Source organism: Ranitomeya imitator, chromosome 2 (assembly GCF_032444005.1).
Source record: "Ranitomeya imitator isolate aRanImi1 chromosome 2, aRanImi1.pri, whole genome shotgun sequence".
In the NCBI taxonomy this organism is placed as follows: domain Eukaryota; kingdom Metazoa; phylum Chordata; class Amphibia; order Anura; family Dendrobatidae; genus Ranitomeya; species Ranitomeya imitator.
The window spans coordinates 235,546,216-235,571,738 of NC_091283.1; the positions used below are offsets into that span (position 1 = coordinate 235,546,216).

The following is a 25,523-nucleotide window of genomic DNA, read 5'->3' on the forward strand; positions in this document are numbered from 1 at the left end:
TTCTGTCATTTAGTTATATTAGGGCTTCTGCACATGGGATCAGCGACCTGTCATAAGCCAATACAGATGAATATGTAATCAGAGCACCACATAAGCGCCGCCCAAAGCCCCGCCCCAGAGCACCACATAAAGCCCCGCCCCAGATCACAAGAATCTCATTAACTGAAAACTACAAATACAGATTAAACAACAGTAAACCAGAGTTGCATTCATTTATGGTGGACCATTGGAGCTACTATGAATCCTGACCAGAAGATTAGAGGAAATAATATTGCTCCCCATTTCAGGAGAGATTGTGCAGTAATCTGAATTTCTTAGGATCAAAAACAATGTAATTTATGAGGTGGAGTGAATCTCTGACCTCTCTGCATTTAGTGGTCACTACTCACCTGGGTAGCCATATGTGGGAATCTCCTCTTTACACCGCTCATCCCCCCTCACATATGTCTCTTTAGTATTAATATGGGTCAGATCTTCACCCTGAAACAAATATTATAAAAGTCACCGACAGATGGAGAAGTCCCATCTATGATCAGCTCTAATCCTTCCATCTCCACCGTTCTCATTACACAAGTATAAAACATATAATACTTGTGGATAAAACAAGACTGAGCACAAGACCTTCACCGGCGTCTACACATCATAGGGGAGATCTCCTGACACCTTCTCTCCATCTACCTGATGATCCTGAGGAGCATTGGGATCTTTTTGGTTACAGTCCTGTGGAAGAAGAGGACGGGGACATCTCTCTGGTGTTGTCCTCTTACTGGATAGATCTGGAGGAAACACATACAGGGAGTGAATTCATTCTTTACATACAGATAATTATAGGCCGTGTGTATTTAGTCCTGTCTATTACCTGGAGATGTGAGGGGCTGGGGAACCTCCATTATGACGTTCTTGTACAGATCTCTGTGTCCTTCTAAATACTCCCACTCCTCCATGGAGAAATAGACAGCGACATCTTGACACCTTATAGGAACCTGACACATACAATGATACCGTCATCCCCCGATCCCTTCATAGTGTTACTGTATAATGTCCCAGCATTCCCAGCAGTATCACCTCTCCAGTCAGCAGCTCAATCATCTTGTAGGTGAGTTCTAGGATCTTCTGGTCATTGATGTCCTCATGGATCAGGGGGTGAGGTGGAGGCCCCGTGATTGGGCTCAGTGGTCTTCCCCATCCCTCAGAAACAGGGTCCTGACAGCGATCACTAGAGGTCTTCTTCACCACTGTGTAATCCTGGCAATGGAGAGACACATTAAAAAATCTCACTACAGACATTTCCAGAGTCCTCACCTCTCCAGTTCTGTCCATCTGTTATTCCCATAGATAAGAATGATGTAATGTGACTGCAGCGCCCCAGAGACCTGGTCGTTGCAGTATGACGCTCTGCCACTAAGGGGAGTGATGGTACGTCTGATGGCACTAAAGGAGTTCTCCTGACCAGGTATCACCAGAACACATTACACTTCACACTCCGGCCACTAGGGGGAGAAAAAGGCTTTATTTATTGGGCCACTCCTCACACTGGTAAAACTAGGGGTTGGGGAGGAAGTTAGTCAGAAGCTGACTGGGTTGGATTCAGGCAACATCCCGTGGCAGGGGGTGTTGCAGGGAGAAGACAGGGGGGTCCTTGTCAAGCGTGGGAACCTGGCAGGTGCCTAGCGAACAGAGCAGAACGTAACGGAACCGCACCTGCACTATCTTGCGGCAGTATCCTAAGAAAGAGACACGAAGGGAAGGATATTGTGGAACAGTGTAAACGACATCAAGCAAAAAGGAATACCAGTAGGAGTCGTGCCGTGAGACCGAGGCAACATCCTACTGAGGCGCCTAGCCGGTGGCCAGAACACCGCGAGAGTAACTGACTCTAGGCCTTACTTCGAACTCCGCAGGACAGTTAATTATAGGTTGGCTGTCTACCTTAAATTTCCTAAGAAGACATAGGGGGCAACAGTGGGAGAGGGGCGTCTCTAGGGTCCCGGAAGACCTCCAGGCCTTCCCGTCATACGGGTGCGTCCTAGCCATAACATATCTGGGGGACGAGAAACTAGTAACATCTGGAACTAAAGAGAGAGAGAGAGCTGTAGAGAACGAACGAACGAGAACAGCAGTTGTGAGAACTATTCCGAATTCTCAGCAGGGTAGGACTACAACACACAGGCGCTATTGGTAGGCAACGATTTCCATCTGCGAGTGAAACTCTGGATGTGCCCATCGGACCAGCCGGTCTCAGATAGCCCTGTTAAACGTGCTCTGGATTGAGGATCCTGAAGTCTTCAGTAAAGAGGTAAAGAGACTGCAACCCTGTGTCCTCGTTATTGACTGCACCTCACACCATCACCATCCACCTTACTGGGAAGCCCTGTGGACATACTTCACCTGTGGGAAAGTATACCATCCAGCTGCCATTCCATCACCCCAGCGGACCCCACAGCAGCGTCGGTCACCCTGACCGAACACCACAGGTGGCGTCACGAACCCCTGACAGACTGCACCACCTTTATTGGACGCCCCTTAGCAGGGTCGCGGACCGGGTCTAGCCACCGTGACAGCCTCAGAACCGAACCAGAGAGGCCCGGTACCGAGAACTCGTGGCCCTGTGTCTGGGGGCGCTCCAACTTGGCGTCACGAACAGGATCGTACTTAAGCCTGAGAAGCAGGTCATGTGTGCCTTGGAACTGTGATTGAAACGTGTTGGACTGTGATTTATTGCAAGGACTGTGAATTGCTATCTGTTGCATGATTCCCGCCAAAACCACCGCCATTGCTGCGCCACGAGGAGTGCAGGAGAAGAAGGAGGGCGTGTCATGGGAGGAGATCGAGAAAACAGCACGAACAGCAACATCCACCCACTCCAACTACGGCTGCAGGACGACAAGCTCAGGAATGGAGGAGCTCAAACCCAAGAAAATGGAGGAGCAGCGTGTGAGTGCCATTGCAGACCCCAGGAGGGGATAACGACCAGCGGGTGCCCGAGCGATGAAGGAGCGACCCAGGCCTGTCCCTGTCCGCCGGATGTAGATGGGAACTCAAATCTGCCGCGGCTGGAGGGCTCGGATTTCTTGGAGCCGCGGGCGGAGGAGCCGAGTCAGCCTATCCCGAGCGTGGAGCCAGCCGATATGAAGCGATGGAGATCGGAGCCGTCACTGAGGGCCGCACCGGGAGAACTGCGGTCCGAACTGCAGCCGACTCCAGCGTCCCCATCAATGGAACCGATCAGCCTCGGTGGAACCACATCAGACGGAGGTATGGAAAACGCCCCTGCCCTCCTGATCGATCCGGCTCCCGTGACCGCTCCCCGTCCTGACAGCGACCGACTCCCTGCTCCTGAGCTGGTGATTATAGCCCCTGGCACCATGGAGAAGTTGGTGCCTCAGCTACCGACGACTATGGGGATACCGCTGGATGTAAGCTCAGAGGGGGTGATCTTCCAATGGGACACCCCAAGGATGGGGCCAGACGGGACTAGACAGGAGGGCCTCAGCATCGCTGCGCTCACTTGGGAACAATATAAACAATGTCTAATTTTACACTGGAAAGACCGAAAAGAGACAGAACAAAGTGACCCAGCGAAAGTACAAGGACCAAAGACAGAACGCAGTAAAGGGAGTCCGGTAAAGCGGGGAACTGTGCTAGCCTTTCACCAAAAGCGGGGTTGGGGCTCTATACAGGAACCGGGGCTACCGACAGAAATCTTCTTTACTAGCTACAATGTGTAGGCCCCGCGCCGCGATAGAGGTGACGGGCAGCGGCTACACAGAGGGGACCAGGTGACGAACACCCGCCATCGGAGTGCGCAAGGGTGGTGCGCTCGAAACGTCTACCGATGCGAGCCGGTAATGGCGCCACCTGCTGTCCTGACTACGACTAACCCTGATTTGACGAACTCCACCCCTGTCACCACAGTGAGCATTATTGCCGCTACTGAACTTGCAACCAAAGCTGACATTCGAATCCAGACACCGGGTGACCTGGCCGCACCTGAGAGACGAACCCACGACACTGACACTGCATCAGGCGAGAACACGGAATCAGGGCTTCCACAGCTGGGAAGTGTTCGTTAGCGATGGATGCCTTGCAACCTATTATAGAACTAATCCTCGAAAACCCAAATATGTAAATAGTTAGCTGTTTCCTGCTTTTGCTGCTGCTTTAAACCCGACCAGGGTTATTTCTTAAAGGGGTCCCTTTGTTTACCCGGGATCCCTATTGTTTATAGTTCTTTTTCTACTTTTGCACAGAGTTATCATTGTTCCAAAGACTGCCGGATCATGGACGGTGAATGATTCAAAACTGTTTTTGTATATAGTTTGCACCTTCTTAAAGGTGCTCCCTACTGGTTTTACAAGCGAAAGAAGACTTTGCGAAGATAATGCTTCTGGACATGACACAGAAGGTCTTGCTTTCAGTGGACTTGCAGACAGAGAGAGAATCTGCACTACCTCCTAGTGACGTGGGTCCCTCTTAAAGGGAATGTTTACATGATTGCTTTAATAAAAGTTGAAACGTTAATAATGTTGAAATTTAGAAAGTTTGATAATGTTGATAGAGACTGAGGACAGGAAAGCTTGAAGTGAACCCGTAGGGGTTAGAGAGAGAGTCCTCCTGAGAACCGTAGAATGATGGTCAGTACAATGACAGTAGGCCCAGCCAAGGAGTTAGGCGGTCCTGCATTTGGAAAGCTAGAACGGAAATACAAGTTATTTATATAGTATTTTATAGTAGGCCTTTAGTGGGTTCAGCTTATACGCCCTTGAAGGAGAAGTTAAATTATTGTTCAGAGTTTGCACTTGGTAGAATACCCGGCTGGGTACTGAGAGTTATTTATAGTTAACCTGTTATTTAAAAATATTTAATTTTGTTTGTAACGTTCAAGTGTCCTTACCTCCCATAAAGGGAAGCATTGTTCCATTTACTTGTTTTAGCATTTCAAAAATTTTGTATGTCTTTTGCTGCAATGTATTGTTGTTCTTCTTACCAGTCCAGGAGTACTGGATTCAACCGGGGGGGAGTGCAGTGCCCCAGAGACCTGGTCGTTGCAGTATGACGCTCTGCCACTAAGGGGAGTGATGGTACGTCTGATGGCACTAAAGGAGTTCTCCTGACCAGGTATCACCAGAACACATTACACTTCACACTCCGGCCACTAGGGGGAGAAAAAGGCTTTATTTATTGGGCCACTCCTCACACTGGTAAAACTAGGGGTTGGGGAGGAAGTTAGTCAGAAGCTGACTGGGTTGGATTCAGGCAACATCCCGTGGCAGGGGGTGTTGCAGGGAAAAGATACAGGGGGGTCCCTGTCAGGCGTGGGAACCTGGCAGGTGCCTAGCGAACAGAGCAGAACGTAACGGAACCGCGCCTGCACTACCTTGTGGCAGTATCCTAAGAAAGAGACACGAAGGGAAGGATATTGTGGAACAGTGTAAACGAGATCAAGCAAAAAGGAGTACCAGTAGGAGTCGTGCCGTGAGACCAAGGCAACATCCTATTGAGGCGCGTAGCCGGTGGCCGGAACACCGCGGGAGTAACTGACTCTAGGCCTTACTTCGAACTCTGCAGGACAGTTAATTCTAGGTTGACTGTCTACCTTAAATTTCCTAAGAAGACATAGGGGGCAACAGTGGGAGAGGGGCGTCTCTAGGGTCCCGGAAGACCTCCAGGCCTTCCCGTCATACGGGTGCGTCCTAGCCATAACATATCTGGGGGACGAGAAACTAGTAACATCTGGAACTAAAGAGAGAGAGAGCTGTAGAGAACGAACGAACGAGAACAGCAGTTGTGAGGACTGTTCCGAATGCTCAGCAGGGTAGGACTACAACACACAGGCACTATTGGTAGGCAACGATTTCCATCTGCGAGGGAAACTCTGGATCTGCCCATCGGACCGGTCGGTCTCAGATAGCCCTGTTAAGCGTACTCTGGATTGAGGATCCTCAAGTCTTCAGTAAAGAGGTAAAGAGACTGCAACCCTGTGTCCTCGTTATTGACTGCACCTCACACCATCACCATCCACCTTACTGGGAAGCCCTGGGGACATACTTCACCTGTGGGAAGGTTTACCATCCAGCTGCCATTCCATCATCCCAGCGGACCCCACAGCAGCGTCGGTCACCCTGACCGAACACCACAGGTGGCGTCACGAACACCTGACAGACTGCACCACCTTTATTGGACGCCCCTTAGCAGGGTCGCGGACCGGGTCTAGCCACCGTGACAGCCTCAGAACCGAACCAGAAAGGCCTGGTACCGAGAACTCGTGGCCCTGTGTCTGGGGGCGCTCCATGACGTCATCAGAATCTCTCACCTCTCCAGTAAGCCGGAAGAGGATCTCTAGGGTGAGGTGTAATATCCTCTCCGCCATCTTGTCTCTGTCCATATCCATCTTTAATGGGTAAATCAGGAAAATGTTCTTTTGTAGAAAATCTTCACTGAGAGGATCCGATAATGTAGAGACCTGAATGAGAAGATGAGCCGATGTAACATCATAAGAATCCTGTAATAATACAATTACTGGAGATAATAAGGGAAACATATGAAGAGATTTATTATTTTACAGTATTTAGTTTCCTTCTTTACATCTACTAATAAATCCTATATATTTAGGCCACAGACAACAAGCAGTTTCCTCCTCGGAGTCGGCAGCTGAATATGTTTCTCATAGACTCATCTTCCATAACGCTAATTCTCATCTCATTTACCGACCCTGGAATCGGCATTAGCAATACTGCAGGAGATATTCATTACACGCGACATGAGAAATAACTACTTCATGATGAGGACGATATCTTCATCTTCTACTACGGCTCTAGAGACAGATTTGGCCAGAGTCGGTCACTGACTCCATCACCATCGGCCTCTATATGAAGGTTTCCCGTCTTCCCCGCATTGTAATCTTCTATCACGTTAGATCTCAGCTCTGATTCACACACAGAAGTTTGAGCACGGTGGCTCAGTGGTTAGCACAGCAGCCTTGCAGCGCTGGAGTCCTGGGTTCAAGTCCCACCCTGGACAACATCTGTAAAAAGTGTGTTTGTTTTCCCTGTGTTAGCGTGGGTTTTCTCCGGCTTCTCCTGTTTCCTCCCACACTGATAGGGAATTTAGATTGTGAGCCCCATTGGGGACAGCGATGATAATGTGTGCAAACTGTAAAGCGCTGCGGAATATGTTAGCGCTATATATAAAAATAAAGATTATTATTATATATATATATATATAAAGCTGAGTGTATGTATGTCTCTGTGTGTGTGTTTATGTATCTATGTTTGTGTGTCAAGCCACGCCCATTCCACATAGCAACCAATCACTAACCATCTATTATTTCACTAGAACTGTTTAAAAGAAGCTAAGCTGTGATTGGTTGCTATGAGCAACAGTTTTCCCACTCCACAACACCTCAGCAGACACTGACCGGGTGGGAGAAATCTAGCATCCCTGGGAACATAAGCTCCAGCCCCCCAGAAAGGAGCAGAGAGCACATGACAGAAATGAATCCCCCTCCTCTATTACTGCCGCGCTCTATTGTTACTGGCGTAGAAAATCGTATCATCAGCGGCCGCACACAGAGCCGCACTGCCAGGTTACATAACAGCACATCTCCAGGAACTCCCTGCTCAGCGCCACCCAGCTCGGGACTATGGGATGGAGGATGTGTGATGGGTATATGGGCACAGGACTATGGGATGGAGGATGTGTGATGGGTATACGGGCACTGGGCTATGGGATGGAGGATGTGTGATGGGTATATGGGCACAGGACTATGGGATGGAGGATATGTATGATGGTATATGGGCACTGGACTATGGGATGGAGAATGTGTGATGGGTATATGGGCACGGGACTATGGGATGGAGCATGTGTGATGGGTATATGGGCACGGGGCTATGTGATGGAGGATGTGTGATGGGTATATGGGCACTGGACTCTGGGATGGAGGATGTGTGATGGGTATATGGGCACGGGGCTATGTGATGGAGGATGTGTGATGGGTATATGGGCACTGGACTATGGGATGGAGGATGTGTCATGGGTATATGGGCACGGGACTATGGGATGGAGAATATGTTTGATGAGTATATGGGCACTGGGCTATGGGATGTAGGATATGTACGATGGGTATATGGGCACTGGACTATGGGATAGAGGATGTGTGATGGGTATATGGGCACTGGACTATGGGATGGAGGATATGTATGATGGGTATATGGGCACTGGGCTATGGGATGTAGGATGTGTGATGATCTTCCCCTTCGACTACTGCAACATCCTTTTTTGCGGCCTCCCTGCTAAAACCCTTGCACCTCTCTAGTCCATCCTTAACTTTGCTGCCCGACTAATTCATCTCTCCCCTTACTACTCCTCTGCTTCCCCCCTCTGCAAATCTCTTCACTGGCTCCCGTTCCCTCAGCATATCCAGTTCAAATTACTAATGCTGACCAACAAGACCATCCATAACCTGTCTCCTCCATACGTCTCTGAACTAATCTCCCGATATCTTCCCTCACGTAATCTCTCTGGTCCTCCCAAGACCTCCTTCTCTCCTCCACACTTATTCGCTCCTCACCCAACCGCCTCCAAGACTTTTTCCGAATATCCCCCATCCTCTGGAATTCTTTTCTTCAACAAATCCGACTATCAACCACATTCGGATCCTTCAGACGGAACCTAAAAACCCACCTCTTCAGTAAAGCCTACAACCTGCACTGACCCCGCTGCCGCCTCACCACTAGCGGAGATATCGCCTCACCAACACCAGAGCTGCTGCAACCCCCAACCTATTGTCTCCTTCCCAACCATCCTGTAGAATGTAAGCCCGCAAGGGCAGGGTCCTCGCCCCTCTGTATCAGTCTGTCATTGTTAGTTTGATATCTTTAATTTGTATGTAACCCCTTCTCATGTACAGCACCATGGAATCAATGGGGCTACATAAATAAATAATAATAGTATATGGGCACAGTACTATGGGATGGAGGATGTGTGATGGGTATATGGGCACGGGACTATGGGATGGAGGATGTGTGATGGCAATATGGGCACTGGACTATGGGATGGAGGATAATCATTACAATTTGTTATAACTAACCACAGTTAGTTACTATGCCCGAGCAATGTCGGGCTCTTCAGCTAGTATACTGTATATATATATATATATATATATATATATTTGGCATATTCACATCTCCCGACTCTGCAGATTACATGCCGTCGTTGTGTCGTTGTAGGCCCAGACCAGATGGTATGGAGATGAATGAGGGAGACGAAAGTTAAAAAATAGACTTTCCTTTACTTAACAAGAACTTGATGAGAAGTATTTACATCAGATAGCAGGCACAACACTTTATGAATGCTTCTTCTGCATTGTGCAGAGTCAGGAACTTTCCGGTTACATGTGGCGGTACATAACTTTTGTTATAATCCACAATAGTGCAGCAAACCTGAGCTAATGACCTCTTCCTGCTCTTTGTCTCCACTATGCTCCCTGCCTGGAATCCGAATTTCTGCAGCCATTATATCTTTGCTTACCTTCAGGACGTACTATCTGATGTCTCCCTCCTGGCACACAACACCCTATCAATTCAGGAGGACTGCAATCATATAGACCAAAGGTCTGTACTTCTCACTTTCTATCCATGTAGCTCAGTATGAGGTCTCCACACAGTATGACTGCCGCACAGCACCTCACATAGTATTATGGCTAGAGATGAGCCAATATTTCAATGTCCGGTTCGGCTCACTATCACCGAATTCTGCAATATTCGCCAATTTAATCGTTGATTAAATCATCGAGTATAGCCGAACATGCACAGCACAAAAGCTGGTGATTCCCAAGATGTGTGACAGTGTGGTAATCACCGGCGTAGCGCTTCTGATCGTGGCAAAATCATCCCAGCTGATCAGAGAGCCGCGGTTCCCACCCTGTCAGAAGACAGCATGACCGCTCATCTCTGATCGGAGCTATAAAGTTTACCAATGGTCACTGGTGTCAGCTAATGGGACTACAGCTCCCATCATCCGACACCTACAGCCGCTAACAACAGTGAGAGCCGGAGCGTCTGATGGGTGAATTCATCAGACGTTACTGCGCTGTAAATAAGTAATAAAAAAAGAAACTGCGTGGGTTCCCCTGTATTTTTGATGACCACCCAGGAAAAACTCACAGCTGGCGGCTGCAACCCTCAGCTGTCAGCTTCAGCAAGGCTGGTTATAAAGAATAGAAGGGTCCCCCCAAAATTCAGCAATTCATGTGCCGCGTTCAGTAAAATCACAGCGTGACAGGTTACAAAAGGATAAATAGAACAGATATATACACATAGAATACACAGATATATAGATTTCAGTGACACACATACATATATATATACAGTTAGGTCCATATATATTTGGACAGAGACAACATTTTTCTAGTTTTGGTTATAGACATTACCACAATGAATTTTAAACAAAACAATTCAGATGCAGTTGAAGTTCAGACTTTCAGCTTTCATTTGAGGGTATCCACATTAAAATTGGATGAAGGGTTTAGGAGTTTCAGCTCCTTAGCATGTGCCACCCTGTTTTTAAAGGGACCAAAAGTAATTGGACAGATTCAATAATTTTAAATAAAATGTTCATTTTTAGTACTTGGTTGAAAACCCTTTGTTGGCAATGACTGCCTGAAGTCTTGAACTCATGGACATCACCAGACGCTGTGTTTCCTCCTTTTTGATGCTATGCTAGGCTTTCACTGTGGTGGTTTTCAATTGCTCTTTGTTTGTGGGCCTTTCTGTCTGAAGTTTAGTCTTTAACAAGTGAAATGCTGCTCAACTGGGTTGAGATCAGATGATTGACTTGGCCATTCAAGAATATTTCACTTCTTTGCTTTAATAAACTCCTGGGTTGCTTTAGCTTTATGTTTTGGGTCATTGTCCATCTGTTGTATGAAACAACGACCAATCAGTTTTGCTGCGTTTGGCTGGATCTGAGCACACAGTATATCTCTGAATACCTCAGAATTGATTCGGCTGCTTCTGTCCTGTGTCACATCATCAATAAACACTAGTGACCCAGTGCCACTGGCAGCCATGCATGCCCAAGCCATCACACTGCCTTCGCCGTGTTGTACAGTTGATGTGGTATGCTTTGGATCATGAGCTGTACCACGCCTTCACCATACTTTTCTCTTTCCATCATTCAGGTAGAGGTTGATCTTGGTTTCATCTGTCCAAAGAATGTTCTTCCAGAACTGTGCCGGCTTTTTTAGATGTTTTTTAGCAATGTCCAGTCTAGCCTTTTTATTCTTGATGCTTATGAGTGGCTTGCACCGTGCAGTGAACCCTCTGTATTTACTTTCATGCAGTCTTCTCTTTATGGTAGATTTGGATATTGATATGCTGACCTCCTGGAGAGTGTTGTTCACTTGGTTGGCTGTTGTGAAGGGGTTTCTCTTCACCATGGAGATTATTCTGCGATCATCCACCACTGTTGTCTTCCGTGGGCGCCCAGGTTTTTTTGCATTGATGAGTTCACCAGTGCTTTCTTTCTTTCTCAGGATGTACCAAACTGTAGATTTTGCCACTCCTAATATTGTAGCAATTTCTCGGATGGGTTTTTTCTGTTTTCGCAGCTTAAGGATGGCTTGTTTCACCTGCATGGAGAGCTCCTTTGATCGCATGTTTACTTCACAGCAAAACCTTCCAAATGCAAATACCACACCTCAAATCAACTCCAGACCTTTTATCTGCTTAATTGAGAATGACATAACAAAGGGATTGCCCACACCTGTCCATGAAATAGCCTTGGAGTCAATTATCCAATTACTTTTGGTCCTTTTAAAAACAGGGTGGCACATGTTAAGGAGCTGAAACTCCTAAACCCTTCATCCAATTTTAATGTGGATACCCTCAAATGAAAGCTGAAAGTCTGAACTTCAACTGCATCTGAATTGTTTTGTTTAAAATTTATTGTGGTAATGTCTATAACCAAAATTAGAAAAATGTGGTCTCTGTCCAAATATATATGGACCTAACTGTATATATATATACACTAGATGGTGGCCCGACTCTAACGCATCGGGTATTCTAGAATATGTATGTATGTATGTATATAGCAGCCACATAGTATATAGCACAGCCCACGTAACGCAGACAGCCACGTAGTATATAGCACAGCCCACGTAATATATAGCACAGCCACGTAGTATATAGCACAGCCACGTAGTATATAACACAGCCCACGTAGTATATAGCACAGCCACGTAGTATATAGCACAGCCACGCAGTATATAGCACAGCCATGTAGTATATAGCAGACACGTAGTATATAGCACAGCCACGTAGTATTCAACACAGCCCACGTTATATATAGCAGCCACGTAGTATATAACACAGCCATGTAGTATATAGGAGCCATGTAGTATATAGCACAGCCACGTAGTATATAACACAGCCACGTAGTATATAAAACAGCCCACGCAATATATAGCACAGCTCACGCAGTATATAACACAGCCCACGTAACACAGACAGCCACATTGTATATAGCACAGCAACGTAGTATATAGCATAGCCACGTAATATATAGCAGCCACTTAGTATATAACACTGCCCACATAGTATATAGCACAGCCGCGTAATATATAACACAGCCCACGTAATATATAGCACAGCCCAAGCAATATATATCACAGCCCACATAATATATAACACAGCCCACGCAGTATATAACACTGCCCATGTAGTATATAACACTGCCCTAGTAGTATATAGCACAGCCCACGCAGTATATAACACTGCCCACGTTATAGCACTGCCAACATAGTATATAACACTACCCACGTAGTATATAGCAGCCACGCAGTATATAACACAGCTCAAGTACTATATAGCAGTGTGGGCACCATATCCCCATTTTTAAAAAATTTTTTAATAAAAAATAGTATACTCACTGCCGGCGGCCCCCAGATCCAGGCGAGGCGTGTACCGATGCTCCTTGCGATGCTCCGGTCCCAAAAATGCATTGCAGTCTCGCGAGATGATGACGTAGTGGTCTCAGGAGAGTGCTACGCCATCATCTCGTGAGACCGCAATGCATGGCCTGGAGCGTCGCGAGGAACGGGAAAGGCGCCAGAAGGTGAGAATAGTTCGTCACACAGGGATAATAGCAGCATTAACAGACTGCTTTACACCGCGTTATGCCGCGGTGTAACGCAGTCGGTTTAACGGACTGCTACAATGTTATGTGGGTGGTGGGCGCTGACTGGGGGGGAGTATGGAGGGGGCACTGAGTGCAGGGGAGTAGGGAGTGGCCAATTCGCGGCCGGATTGTGCCCGTCGCTGATTGGTCGTGGCCAGCTGGCTGGGACCAATCAGCGACTTGGGATTTCCGTGACAGACAGACAGACAGACAGAAAGACGGAAGTGACCCTTAGACAATTATACAGTAGATGTGTATGCATATTACATAGATAGATAGAAGAAAAGCCAGGAATTCACCAGTAGCGGTAGTGTAAAATCACCGCAGGAGCCGACAGGATAGAAGACATGGATTACATACAGTAAATACAAATAGAATAGGTAGATATAAAGAGGTCTGTGGCCAGGGCCGGTTTTAGGCAAAGTGGGGCCCTAGGCAAAGTTTAAAATGGGGCCCCAAATGCTGACATATTGCACATCACACAGAAGCATTTCGGTTGTACTTACATGCACTGATCTCAGGCCGCTAAACGAGTGTGATCGACAACACTGAAGTCGTTGGACGCTTGTTTCCCAGCCTCTTTCCACCGTCTGAGAAAGAATGATGGGGACAGAACCATCACTAATAGATCACTAACAGATCACCATACAGTATCATGTTATCAGCAGTACATCTACTGTTTACACCGGCGATGTGCTGCTGAGAACAAGGATTTTTATTCCGGCATAAACAATCCAATCACCCAATGAATATGCTGCATTTTGCTTGTTTGGTAAAATACACCCCATACTCCTCCATATATTATAATGTGCACCACAGTCCTCCATATTGTAAAATGTATAATACACTCCTCATAATCCTCCATATAGTATTATACACTTCCCATAGTCCTCCATATAGTATAATACACTCCTCATAGTCCTCTATATATTAAAATATACTCCTCAGTCCTCCATATAGCATAATACACTCCTCACAGTGCTCCATAAAGTATAATGCACCGCCATAGTCATCCATGTAGTACAATTCACTTCCCATAGTATAATGCACCCCATAGTTCTTCATATAGTATAACGTATTCCCCATAGTCCCCGATACAGTATAATGCAGCCCACATATAGTATAATGCAGCCACCACCCCACAGAGTATAATGCAGCCACTCCACAGAGTATAATGCAGCCCCCCATAGAGTATAATGTAACCTCCCTATAGAATATAATGCAGCCCCCCCCCACAGTAGTATACAGCAGAGCCCACAGTAGTATACAGCACTGCCCACAGTAGTATATAACACACCCCACAGTAGTATACAGCAGAGCCCACAGTAGTATACAGCAGAGCCCACAGTAGTATACAGCACTGCCCACAGTAGTATACAGCACTGCCCACAATAGTATACAGCAGAGCCCACTGTATTATACAGCAGAGCCCACAGTAGTATACAGCACTGCCCACAGTAGTATACAACACTGCCCACAGTAGTATACAGCAGAGCCCACAGTAGTATACAGCAGAGCCCACAGGAGTATACAGCACAGCTCACATCCCCCCTTCCCACCCCGCCTCTCTCCTCCCGAGAAAGGCCGCACAGTCCAGTAAAAAAAACACAAAAAAAACACAAGCTCCTTACCTCTCCCCGAGCCCGTGCTGCTCCCTGCTCCTGTGTCGGCGGCTGCCGCCGCACTGCCTGTGTCACAGTGAGTGCGCGCGCACCCGCTGTGTCAGAGGCAGAGTGGGGAATGATGGGAGAGGGAGCATCAGGTGACGCTCTCTCCTCCATCATTGCTTTGAACTGTACCGGCAGACGCCGGTAAAGTTCAATGCGGCGGGGGAGTCGGCGCTGCCTCACAGGGGCCCCATAGCGGCTGCATGACTTGCCGCTAGCTGGGGGCCCCTGGGGGAGTGGGAGCCCCAGGCAGCTGCCTGGTCTGCCTGCCCCTAACGCCGGCCCTGTCTGTGGCATATACAATTAGTACAGTGTGTGCAGCGTACTGCACATGAATTTACTTAATAAAAGATTATTTTTCTGAAAAAAATGGTGTGGGCTCCTGTATAATTTTCGTAACTAGAAGAGGGAAGCCGATGGCTGGGGGCCGATGTTTATAGCCTGGGAAGGGGGTAATACCAATGAAGCTTCCCAGGCTATTAATATCAGCTCACAACTGTATACTTAGCCTTTAGTGGTATTTGTTGTTCTTTCTCATTCTTGGGTCCTCTACCAGAGACCTGGGAGCTTGAGGATTCTGCACAGGTTCTTAGTTGTTCCCAGCTGTTGTGAATTCTGTGGTCAGGCTCCCTCCTGTGGTCATGAATGGTACTTCGGCTGGTTCTGTCCATGGACTTCCTCTGGTGGGTGTTTCTGAGTTTCCTTCCACAGGTGACGAGGTTAATTCGTTAGTTGGCTGCTCTATTTAACTCCACTTGGATCTTTGTTCCATGCCACCTGTCAATGTTCCAGTATTGGTCTAGTTCACTCCTGGATCGTTCTTGTGACCTGTCTTCCCAGCAGAAGCTAAGTTTCCTGCTTGTTTTTCTTTGGTTTGCTATTTTTCTGTCCAGCTTGCTATTTTTATTGTTGTCTTGCTTGCTGGAAGCTCTGGGACGCAGAGGGAGCGCCTCCGCACCGTGAGTCGGTGCGGAGGGTCTTTTTGCGCCCTCTGCGTGGTCTTTTTGTAGGTTTTTGTGCTGACCGCAAAGCATCCTTTCCTATCCTCAGTCTGTTCAGTAAGTCGGGCCTCGCTTTGCTAAATCTATTTCATCTCTGTGTTTGTATTTTCATCTTTACTCACAGTCATTATATGTGGGGGGCTGCCTTTTCCTTTGGGGAATTTCTCTGAGGCAAGGTAGGCTTTATTTTTCTATCTTCAGGGCTAGCTAGTTCCTTAGGCTGTGCCGAGTTGCATAGGGAGCGTTAGGAGCAATCCACGGCTATTTCTAGTGTGCGTTATAGGATTAGGGATTGCGGTCAGCAGAGTTCCCACGTCTCAGAGCTCGTCCTTTTTTATCAGTGACTATCAGGTCATTCCGTGTGCTCTTAACCACCAGGTCCATTATTGTCCTGACCACCAGATCATAACAGTACAGGTGGCCAAAAGTACTAATGCATCTCAATAGAGGGATAAGAGAAGTTCTGAGACCATTTTTTTTTCTTTGCAGTGTGTTTTGTCTCTCTTTTCCCCTTTACCTCTGGGTGGTTCAGGACACAGGTGTAAACATGGACATTCAAGGTCTATCCTCTTGGATGCATAATCTCACTACAAGGGTACAAAACATTCAAGATTTTGTGGTTCAGAATCCGATGTCAGAGCCTAGGATTCCAATTCCTGATTTGTTTTTTGGTGATAGATCTAAGTTCTTGAATTTCAAAAATAATTGTGAATTGTTTCTTGCCTTGAAACCTCGCTCCTCAGGTGACCCTGTTCAACAAGTAAAGATCATTATTTCTTTGTTACGTGATGACCCTCAAGACTGGGCATTTTCCCTTGCGCCAGGAGATCCGGCATTACGTGATGTTGATGCGTTTTTCCTGGCGCTTGGATTGCTTTATGACGAACCTAATTCAGTGGATCAGGCAGAGAAAATCTTGCTGGCTCTGTGTCAGGGTCAGGATGAAGCGGAGATATATTGTCAGAAGTTTAGAAAGTGGTCTGTGCTCACTCAGTGGAATGAATGTGCCCTGGCAGCAATCTTCAGAAAGGGTCTCTCTGAAGCCCTTAAGGATGTCATGGTGGGATTTCCCATGCCTGCTGGTTTGAATGAGTCTATGTCTTTGGCCATTCAGATCGATCGACGCTTGCGTGAGCGTAAAGCTGTGCATCATTTGGCGGTACTATCTGAGCATGGGCCTGAGCCTATGCAATATGATAGGACTTTGACCAGAGCTGAACGGCAAGAACACAGACGTCGGAATGGGCTATGTTTTTACTGTGGTGATTCCACTCATGCTATCTCCGATTGTCCTAAGCGCACTAAGCGGTTCGCTAGGTCTGCCACCATTGGTACGGTACAGTCTAAATTTCTATTGTCCGATACTCTGATTTGCTCTTTGTCATCCTATTCTGTTATGGCATTTGTGGATTCAGGCGCTGCCCTGAATTTGATGGACTTGGAGTATGCTATGCGCTGTGGTTTTTTCCTAGAGCCCTTGCAGTATCCTATTCCATTGAGAGGAATTGATGCTATGCCTTTGGCCAAGAATAAGCCTCAGTACTGGACCCAATTGACCATGTGCATGGCTCCTGCACATTAGGAGGATATCCGCTTTCTGGTGTTGCATAATCTGCATGATGTGGTCGTTTTGGGGTTGCCATGGCTACAGGTTCATAATCCAGTATTGGACTGGAAATCTATGTCTGTGTCCAGCTGGGGTTGCCAGGGGGTACATGGTGATGTTCCATTTTTGTCTATTTCGTCTTCCACTCCTTCTGAAGTTCCAGAGTTTTTGTCGGATTATCGGGATGTATTTGATGAGCCCAAAGCCAGTGCCCTACCTACTCATAGATTATGCAATTAATTTGATTCCTGGTAGTAAGTTTCCTAAGGGCCGTCTGTTTAATTTATCTGTGCCAGAACACTCCGCTATGCGGAGTTATATAAAGGCATCCTTGGAGAAAGGCCATATTCGCCCGTCGTCATCACCGTTAGGAGCAGGGTTCTTTTTTGTGGCCAAGAAAGATGGTTCTTTGAGACCTTGTATTGATTACCGCCTTCTTAATAAAATTACAGTCAAATTTCAGTATCCTTTGCCATTGCTGTCTGATTTGTTTGCTCGTATTAAAGGGGCTAGTTGGTTCACCAAGATAGATCTTCGAGGGGCGCATAATCTTGTGCGTATTAAACAAGGCGATGAATGGAAAACAGCATTTAATACGCCCGAGGGCCATTTTGAGTACCTGGTTATGCCATTCGGGCTTTCTAATGCTCCATCAGTATTTCAGTCCTTTATGCATGACATCTTCCGAGAGTACCTGGATAAATTCCTGATTGTGTATTTGGATGATATTTTGGTCTTTTCGGATGATTGGGAGTCTCATGTGAAGCAGGTCAGAATGGTGTTCCAGGTCCTTCGTGCGAATTCCTTGATTGTGAAGGGGTCAAAGTGTCTCTTTGGAGTTCAGAAGGTTTCATTTTTGGGGTTCATTTTTCCCCCTTCTACTATCGAGATGGACCCTGTTAAAGTCCAGGCCATTTACGATTGGACTCAGCCGACATCTGTGAAGAGCCTGCAAAAGTTCCTGGGCTTTGCTAATTTTTATCAGCGCTTCATCGCTAATTTTTCTAGTGTTGCTAAACCGTTGACTGATTTGACCAAGAAGGGTGCTGATGTGGTCAATTGGTCTTCTGCAGCTGTATAGGCTTTTCAGGAGTTGAAGCGTCGTTTTTCTTCTGCCCCTGTGTTGTGCCAGCCAGATGTTTCGCTCCCGTTTCAGGTTGAGGTTGATGCTTCTGAGATTGGAGCAGGGGCTGTTTTGTCGCAAAGAAGTTCTGATGGCTCGGTGATGAAGCCATGTGCTTTCTTTTCTTGAAAGTTTTCGCCTGCTGAGCGTAATTATGATGTTGGTAATCGAGAGTTGTTGGCCATGAAGTGGGCGTTCGAGGAGTGGCGTCATTGGCTTGAAGGAGCCAAGCATCGCGTGGTGGTCTTGACAGATCACAAGAATTTGACTTATCTTGAGTCTACCAAACGGTTGAATCCGAGACAGGCTCGATGGTCGTTATTTTTCTCCCGTTTTGATTTTGTGGTTTCGTACCTTCCGGGCTCTAAGGATGTGAAGGCTGTACCCTGTCAAGGAGTTTTGTGCCTGACTCTCCGGGTGTTCCTGAGCCGGCGGGTATTCTCAAAGAGGGGGTAATTTTGTCTGCCATCTCCCCTGATTTGCGGCGGGTGCTGCAAAAATTTCAGGCTGATAGACCTGACCGTTGCCCAGCGGAGAAACTGTCCCTGATAGATGGACTAGTAGAGTTATCTCTGAGATTCATTGTTCAGTGTTGGTTGGGCATCCTGGAATCTTTGGTACCAGAGATTTGGTGGCTAGATCCTTTTGGTGGCCGTCTTTGTCACGGGATGTGCGTTCTTTTGTGCAGTCCTGTGGGACTTGTGCTCGGGCTAAGCCCTGCTGTTCTCGTGCCAGTGGGTTGCTTTTGCCCTTGCCGGTCCCGAAGAGGCCCTGGACGCATATTTCTATGGATTTTATTTCGGATCTCCCCGTCTCTCAAAAGATGTCGGTCATTTGGGTGGTTTGTGATCGCTTTTCTAAGATGGTCCATTTGGTACCTTTGTCTAAATTGCCTTCCTCCTCTGATTTGGTGCCATTATTTTTCCAGCATGTGGTTCGTTTACATGGTATTCCGGAGAACATCGTTTCTGACAGAGGTTCCCAATTTGTTTCGAGGTTTTGGCGATCCTTTTGTGCTAGGATGGGCATTGATTTGTCTTTTTCCTCGGCTTTCCATCCTCAGACAAATGGCCAAACCGAATGAACTAATAAAACTTTGGAAACATATCTGAGATGCTTTGTTTCTGCTGATCAGGATGATTGGGTGTCCTTTTTGCCGTTGGCTGAGTTCGCCCTTAATAATCGGGCCAGCTCGGCTACTTTGGTTTCGCCGTTTTTCTGCAATACTGGTTTCCATCCTCGTTTCTCTTCAGGGCAGGTTGAGTCTTCGGACTGTCCTGGTGTAGATACTGTGGTGGATAGGTTGCAGCAGATTTGGACTCATGTGGTGGACAATTTGACATTGTCCCAGGAGAAGGCTCAACGTTTCGCTAACCGCCGGCGCTGTGTGGGTCCCCGACTTCGTGTTGGGGATTTGGTTTGGTTGTCATCTCGTTATGTTCCTATGAAGGTTTCCTCTCCTAAGTTTAAGCCTCATTTCATTGGTCCGTATAAGATTTCTGAGGTTATCAATCCTGTGTCATTTCGTTTGGCCCTTCCTGCTTCTTTTGCCATCCATAATGTGTTCCATAGGTCGTTATTGCGGAGATACGTGGCGCCTGTGGTTCCATCCGTTGATCCTCCTGCCCCGGTGTTGGTTGAGGGGGAGTTGGAGTATGTGGTGGAGAAGATTTTGGATTCTCGTATTTCGAGACGGAAACTCCAGTACCTGGTCAAGTGGAAGGGTGTTATGAACAGGTAATTCAGAACCACAATGGACATTGAAGTTCAGAGCACACAAAGTGACCTGACAAATACCAAAAACAAAGGACGAGCTCTGAGACGTGGGAGCTCTGCTGACCGCAATCCCTAATCCTAACACACCACACTAGAGGTAGCCGTGGATTGCGCCTAACGCTCCCTATGCAACTCGGCACAGCCTGAGAAACTAACTAGCCCTGAAGATAGAAAAATAAGCCTACCTTGCCTCAGAGAAATTCCCCAAAGGAAAAGGCAGCCCCCCACATATAATGACTGTGAGTAAGATGAAAATACAAACACAGAGATGAAATAGATTTAGCAAAGTGAGGTCCGACTTACTGAATAGACCGAGGATAGGAAAGATAGCTTTGCGGTCAACACAAAAACCTACAAACAACCACGCAGAGGGGCAAAAAGACCCTCCGCACCGACTAACGGTACGGAGGTGCTCCCTCTGCGTCTCAGAGCTTCCAGCAAGCAAGAAAAACCAATAAAGCAAGCTGGACAGAAAAAATAGCAAGCAAAAATAACACAAGCAAAACTTAGCTTATGCAGGAAGACAGGCCACAGGAACGATCCAGGAGGAAGCAAGACCAATACTAGAACACTGACTGGAGGCCAGGATCAAAGCACCAGGTGGAGTTAAATAGAGCAGCACCTAAAGACTTAACCTCATCACCTGAGGAAGGAAACTCAGAAGCCGCAGTACCACTCTCATCCAACAAAGGAAGCTCATAGACAGAACCAGCCGAAGTACCACTCTCGACCACAGGAGGGAGCTTGGCCACAGAATTCACAACAGAAGTGTTATGGTCAGGAAGATAATTCCTGGGTTTTTGCCTCTGATGTTCATGCTGCCGATCTGGTTCGTGCCTTTCATTTGGCTCATCCTGGTCGGCCTGGGGGCTCAGGTGAGGGTTCGGTCTCAAGGGGGGGGGGTACTGTTGTGAATTCTGTGGTCAGGCTCCCTCCTGTGGTCATAAATGGTACTTCGGCTGGTTCTGTCCATGGACTTCCTCTGGTGGGTGTTTCTGAGTTTCCTTCCACAGGTGACGAGGTTAATTCGATAGTTGGCTGCTCTATTTAACTCCACTTGGATCTTTGTTCCATGCCACCTGTCAATGTTCCAGTATTGGTCTAGTTCACTCCTGGATCGTTCTTGTGACCTGTCTTCCCAGCAGAAGCTAAGTTTCCTGCTTGTTTTTCTTTGGTTTGCTATTTTTCTGTCCAGCTTGCTATTTTTATTGTTGTCTTGCTTGCTGGAAGCTCTGGGACGCAGAGGGAGCGCCTCCGAACCGTGAGTCGGTGCGGAGGGTCTTTTTGCGCCCTCTGCGTGGTCTTTTTGTAGGTTTTTGTGCTGACCGCAAAACATCCTTTCCTATCCTCAGTCTGTTCAGTAAGTCGGGCCTCGCTTTGCTAAATCTATTTCATCTCTGTGTTTGTATTTTCATCTTTACTCACAGTCATTATATGTGGGGGGCTGCCTTTTCCTTTGGGGAATTTCTCTGAGGCAAGGTAGGCTTTATTTTTCTATCTTCAGGGCTAGCTAGTTCCTTAGGCTGTGCCGAGTTGCATAGGGAGCGTAAGGAGCAATCCACGGCTTTTTCTAGTGTGCGTTATAGGATTAGGGATTGCGGTCAGCAGAGTTCCCATGTCTCAGAGCTCGTCCTTTTTTATCAGTGACTATCAGGTCATTCCGTGTGCTCTTAACCACCAGGTCCATTATTGTCCTGACCACCAGATCATAACACCCAGCATTGCGCTTTTCTGGACAGAGAGCTCAGATGTTGCTCATGGGATCTGTTATAGACATTCTTCCCACTAAGGGTCACTGCTTCAAGTGCCCCTATCACCACTGGAATTGAATCACAGTTGCCTTCACCTTCCACATCTTCTCCAGTTCTCCTTTGAGGCCCTGGTATTTCTCCAGCTTCTCATATTCCTTCTTTCTGATGTTGCTGTCACTTGGCACTGCCACATGTATTATCATTGCTGTCTTCTGATCCTTGTCTACTATCACAATGTCTGGTTCGTTAGCTAACACCTGCTTATCCATCTTGATCTTGAAGTCCCACAGGATTTTAGCTCTTTCCTTCTCCACCAGAACGTAGGGGGAATTAGCCCATATGCTGTGCAGATGTTCCTGTATACAATTCCCGCTACTTGGTTGTGGCGTTCATTATACGCTGTTCCTGCTTGCATTTTGCATCCTGGATAGTTTCTAAGGTTTCTTTGCATAGCCTGCATCTTCGGTCTTGTCTTGTGTGGTAGATTCCTGCTTCTATGGATCTGGTACTTAGTGCTTGCTCTTGTGCCGCTAGGATTAGTGCCTCTGTGCTGTCTCGGAGTCCAGCTTTCTCCAGCCATTGCTAGGATTTCTCCATGTCGGCCACCTCCATTATCAGTCGATGGTACAGCCCATGCAGCGGCATGTCTTCCCATGGCGGTTCATGTTCCTGTTCTTCCTTCCAGATCTGTTGTTGTTGCTGCCTTAGGCTTTCTCTCAGCATCTCATATTTTGGTGCCATTTTTCTGATGTTTTCCTGGATACTCCTTGTTTCATCCATGATGGTGGATTGGATGCTTATCAAGCCTCGACCACCCTTCTTTCTGTTGGTATACAATCTTTGTGTGTTAGACTTAGGGTGGAGACTTCCATGCATTGTGAGGAGCTTTTGTGTTTTCACATCTGCAGCTTTCATCTCCTCTTTTGGCCAGCTGGGGGCCCAGCAGGGTATCTGATAACTGGCAGGGCATATATATTGATGGCGTGGATTTTATTCTTCCCATTGAGCTGGCTCTTCAGGACCTGTCTTACCCTTTGATGGTATTTGGATGTTGCTGCTTTCCTTGCCTCCTCATCATGGTTACCGTATCCATGTGGGATGACGATGTACTTGTAGCATGTCTATACATCTGCTATGTGCCCTGCTGGTAATTCCACCCCATCAGTCTTGACTACCTTGCCTCTCTTTATTACCAACCGGCCGCACTTCTCCAGTCTGAATCACAGCCCGATGTCTTCACTGTAGATCCTTGTCAGGTGGATCAGTGAATTGATGTTTCGTTAATTTTTCGCATACAGCTTGATGTCATCCATACAGAGGAGGTGGCTGATGGTGCTTCCACTTTTGAACTTGTATCCATAGCCAGACTCTGTAATTATCTGACTGAGGGGGTTTAAGCCTATGCAGAACAGCAATGGAGACAGTGCACCACCTTGGTATATGCCGCATTTGATGGTCTCTTGGGCTAGTTGTCTTGAGTTGACTTCCAATGTTGTTCTCCATAGCCCCATTGAGTTTCTGAGGAAGGTTCTTAATTTTCTGTTGACATTGTACAGAGCCAAGCATTCACAGATCTATGTGTTTGGCATTGAGTCATAGGCTTTCCTGTAGTCAATCCAGGCTGTATGGAGATTGGAAAAAAAAAGAACATGTTCCAGCTCCATATCTGTAAAATTCAGGCTTGAAACTTTATTTTGACAATTTAAAAGCAGTGGAAATATGCTCTCCAGAAGCACAGCGGGACAAGAGCGACGCGTTTCGATCACTAAAGATCTTTATCAAAGCTTTTAAATTGGCAAAATAAAGTTTCAAGCCTGAATTTTACAGCTATGGAGCTGGAACAAGTTCTTTTTTTTCCTTTCTCCTGTGACTACGTTGATCAGCGTGGAGTTCCTTGCACCTGCAGTGGTTACTCAGTGAGCTGGCTTTACTTACTATAGTTGTATGGAGATTAGTCTGTCTGGATCTTGAGTCTTGAGCGACTGCTCTATCTACTAGGAGCTGGTGCTTAGAGCCTCTGGTGTCAGTCCCAATGCCTTTCTGAGCTGGATTCATGTACTGGTTCATATGGTTCTGTAGCTTGGTGGCTATGACGCCTGACAGAAGTTTCCATGTTGTTGTAAGGCAGGTTAATTGGCGGTATTTGGATGGACCTAGTCCTTTGTGAGGATCCTTCATGATCAGCACTGTTCTTCCTTGTCTTAGCCAAGCTGGGTGGTGGCCTGCTTCTAGCAGTTAGTTCATCTGCTTTGCCATGCATTCATGTACCGCTGTGAATTTCTATAGCCAGTAGGTGAGGATCATGTCTGGGCCTGGTGCTGTCCAGCTATTCATGTTCTTGACCCACTGTTGGATGTCTGTTCTTGGTCTAAGTGGTTGCTGTGTTTCATTCTCAGATATTGCAGCCATATTTCTCTGGTGTTGGGGTTTTTTACACTCTGGATCGTTATTTGGAAAACAGGGTATTTATCTTCTTGGCCTCAGCTTCTCTAATGAATCTCCCGAGTCTTGCAGCAAGTGCTGTGAGCCTTTGTTTAGCATTCTCTTCAGTTGGGGTCAGGCCTTTGTACTTGTCCAGCTTGGTCTTATTCTTGGTCTTTAAACACTTCTGTATTTCTGACAGTTGGCTGACTGCTCTTCGTGGCACCTTGATCTTTGTCTACAGTCTTCTTTTCCAAGGGGGGCACGTACTTCTGTTGTTCTTGCTGGTTTTATAACCAAGCATTTCCATGATTGCTGAGGCAGTAGCATAGATCAGGTTATTAGTTTGCGTTATGGTGGTGGTAGGTATTGATGCAAGAGCTGCTCTATTGGCATCCTCTAGCATACTGTCTGGTGGTGTTTCTTTGCTGAGCCTTGGCAGTCGATTTCTGGTATTGATGGTATTTAGTTTATCTAAAATCTTCTGTTTCAGACCAGCTGCAGTGCTCTCTAGTTGCAGGGTTGGGTGAGGATCTTCAGGGGGTTGCACATGTTGTTCTTCCAGGTCTTCATGTGTGGTGGATCTGCAGTGCAGTTCATCCATTTCAAGTTGTGATAATAGCTTTCTCTTTATGATACTGAAACGTTGGGTGAATCGTTGTTTCTCAGTTAGTGGACATGCAAGTCTTGTATCCATCCAGAGTTTCCTCATACGCTTCATATACCCTCTCCCATTTGGTCTGCTGTTATAATAGCATTTCATCAGATCCAGGTTCTCTTGCCTTGTCCATGTATGGTTTGGTCCAGTAGCCCATTTATCATCAGATTGTCCTGGTTCCTCGACATCTGATGCAGACCTTGTTAATCCAGGTGACGTATGAGCCGGCATGACTCTCTTTGCTCGTGACACTCTCATGTTTATTGAGGTAGGCACCATAGTGTTATGGGCCACTACTGGTACATTATGTCCAACAGCGCAGAGCCAGGATTTGAACCCCAGTC

General features: G+C 46.9%; 1 protein-coding gene across 1 annotated transcript in view; it reads right to left on the reverse strand.

Annotated features, from left to right (window-relative positions):
* The window catches only part of LOC138667333 (zinc finger protein 79-like), a 38,270-nt gene that overhangs the window by 11,220 nt on the left and 1,527 nt on the right, over nt 1-25,523 (reverse strand). The window contains exons 2-7 of the mRNA XM_069755567.1: nt 13,683-13,766; nt 6,314-6,463; nt 1,066-1,245; nt 860-983; nt 679-776; nt 390-480 (exon numbers count right to left, since the gene is read on the reverse strand). Of these exons, the coding sequence (XP_069611668.1) occupies nt 390-480; nt 679-776; nt 860-983; nt 1,066-1,245; nt 6,314-6,463; nt 13,683-13,766 (727 nt within the window). The remainder of the gene's footprint in view (nt 1-389; nt 481-678; nt 777-859; nt 984-1,065; nt 1,246-6,313; nt 6,464-13,682; nt 13,767-25,523) is intronic.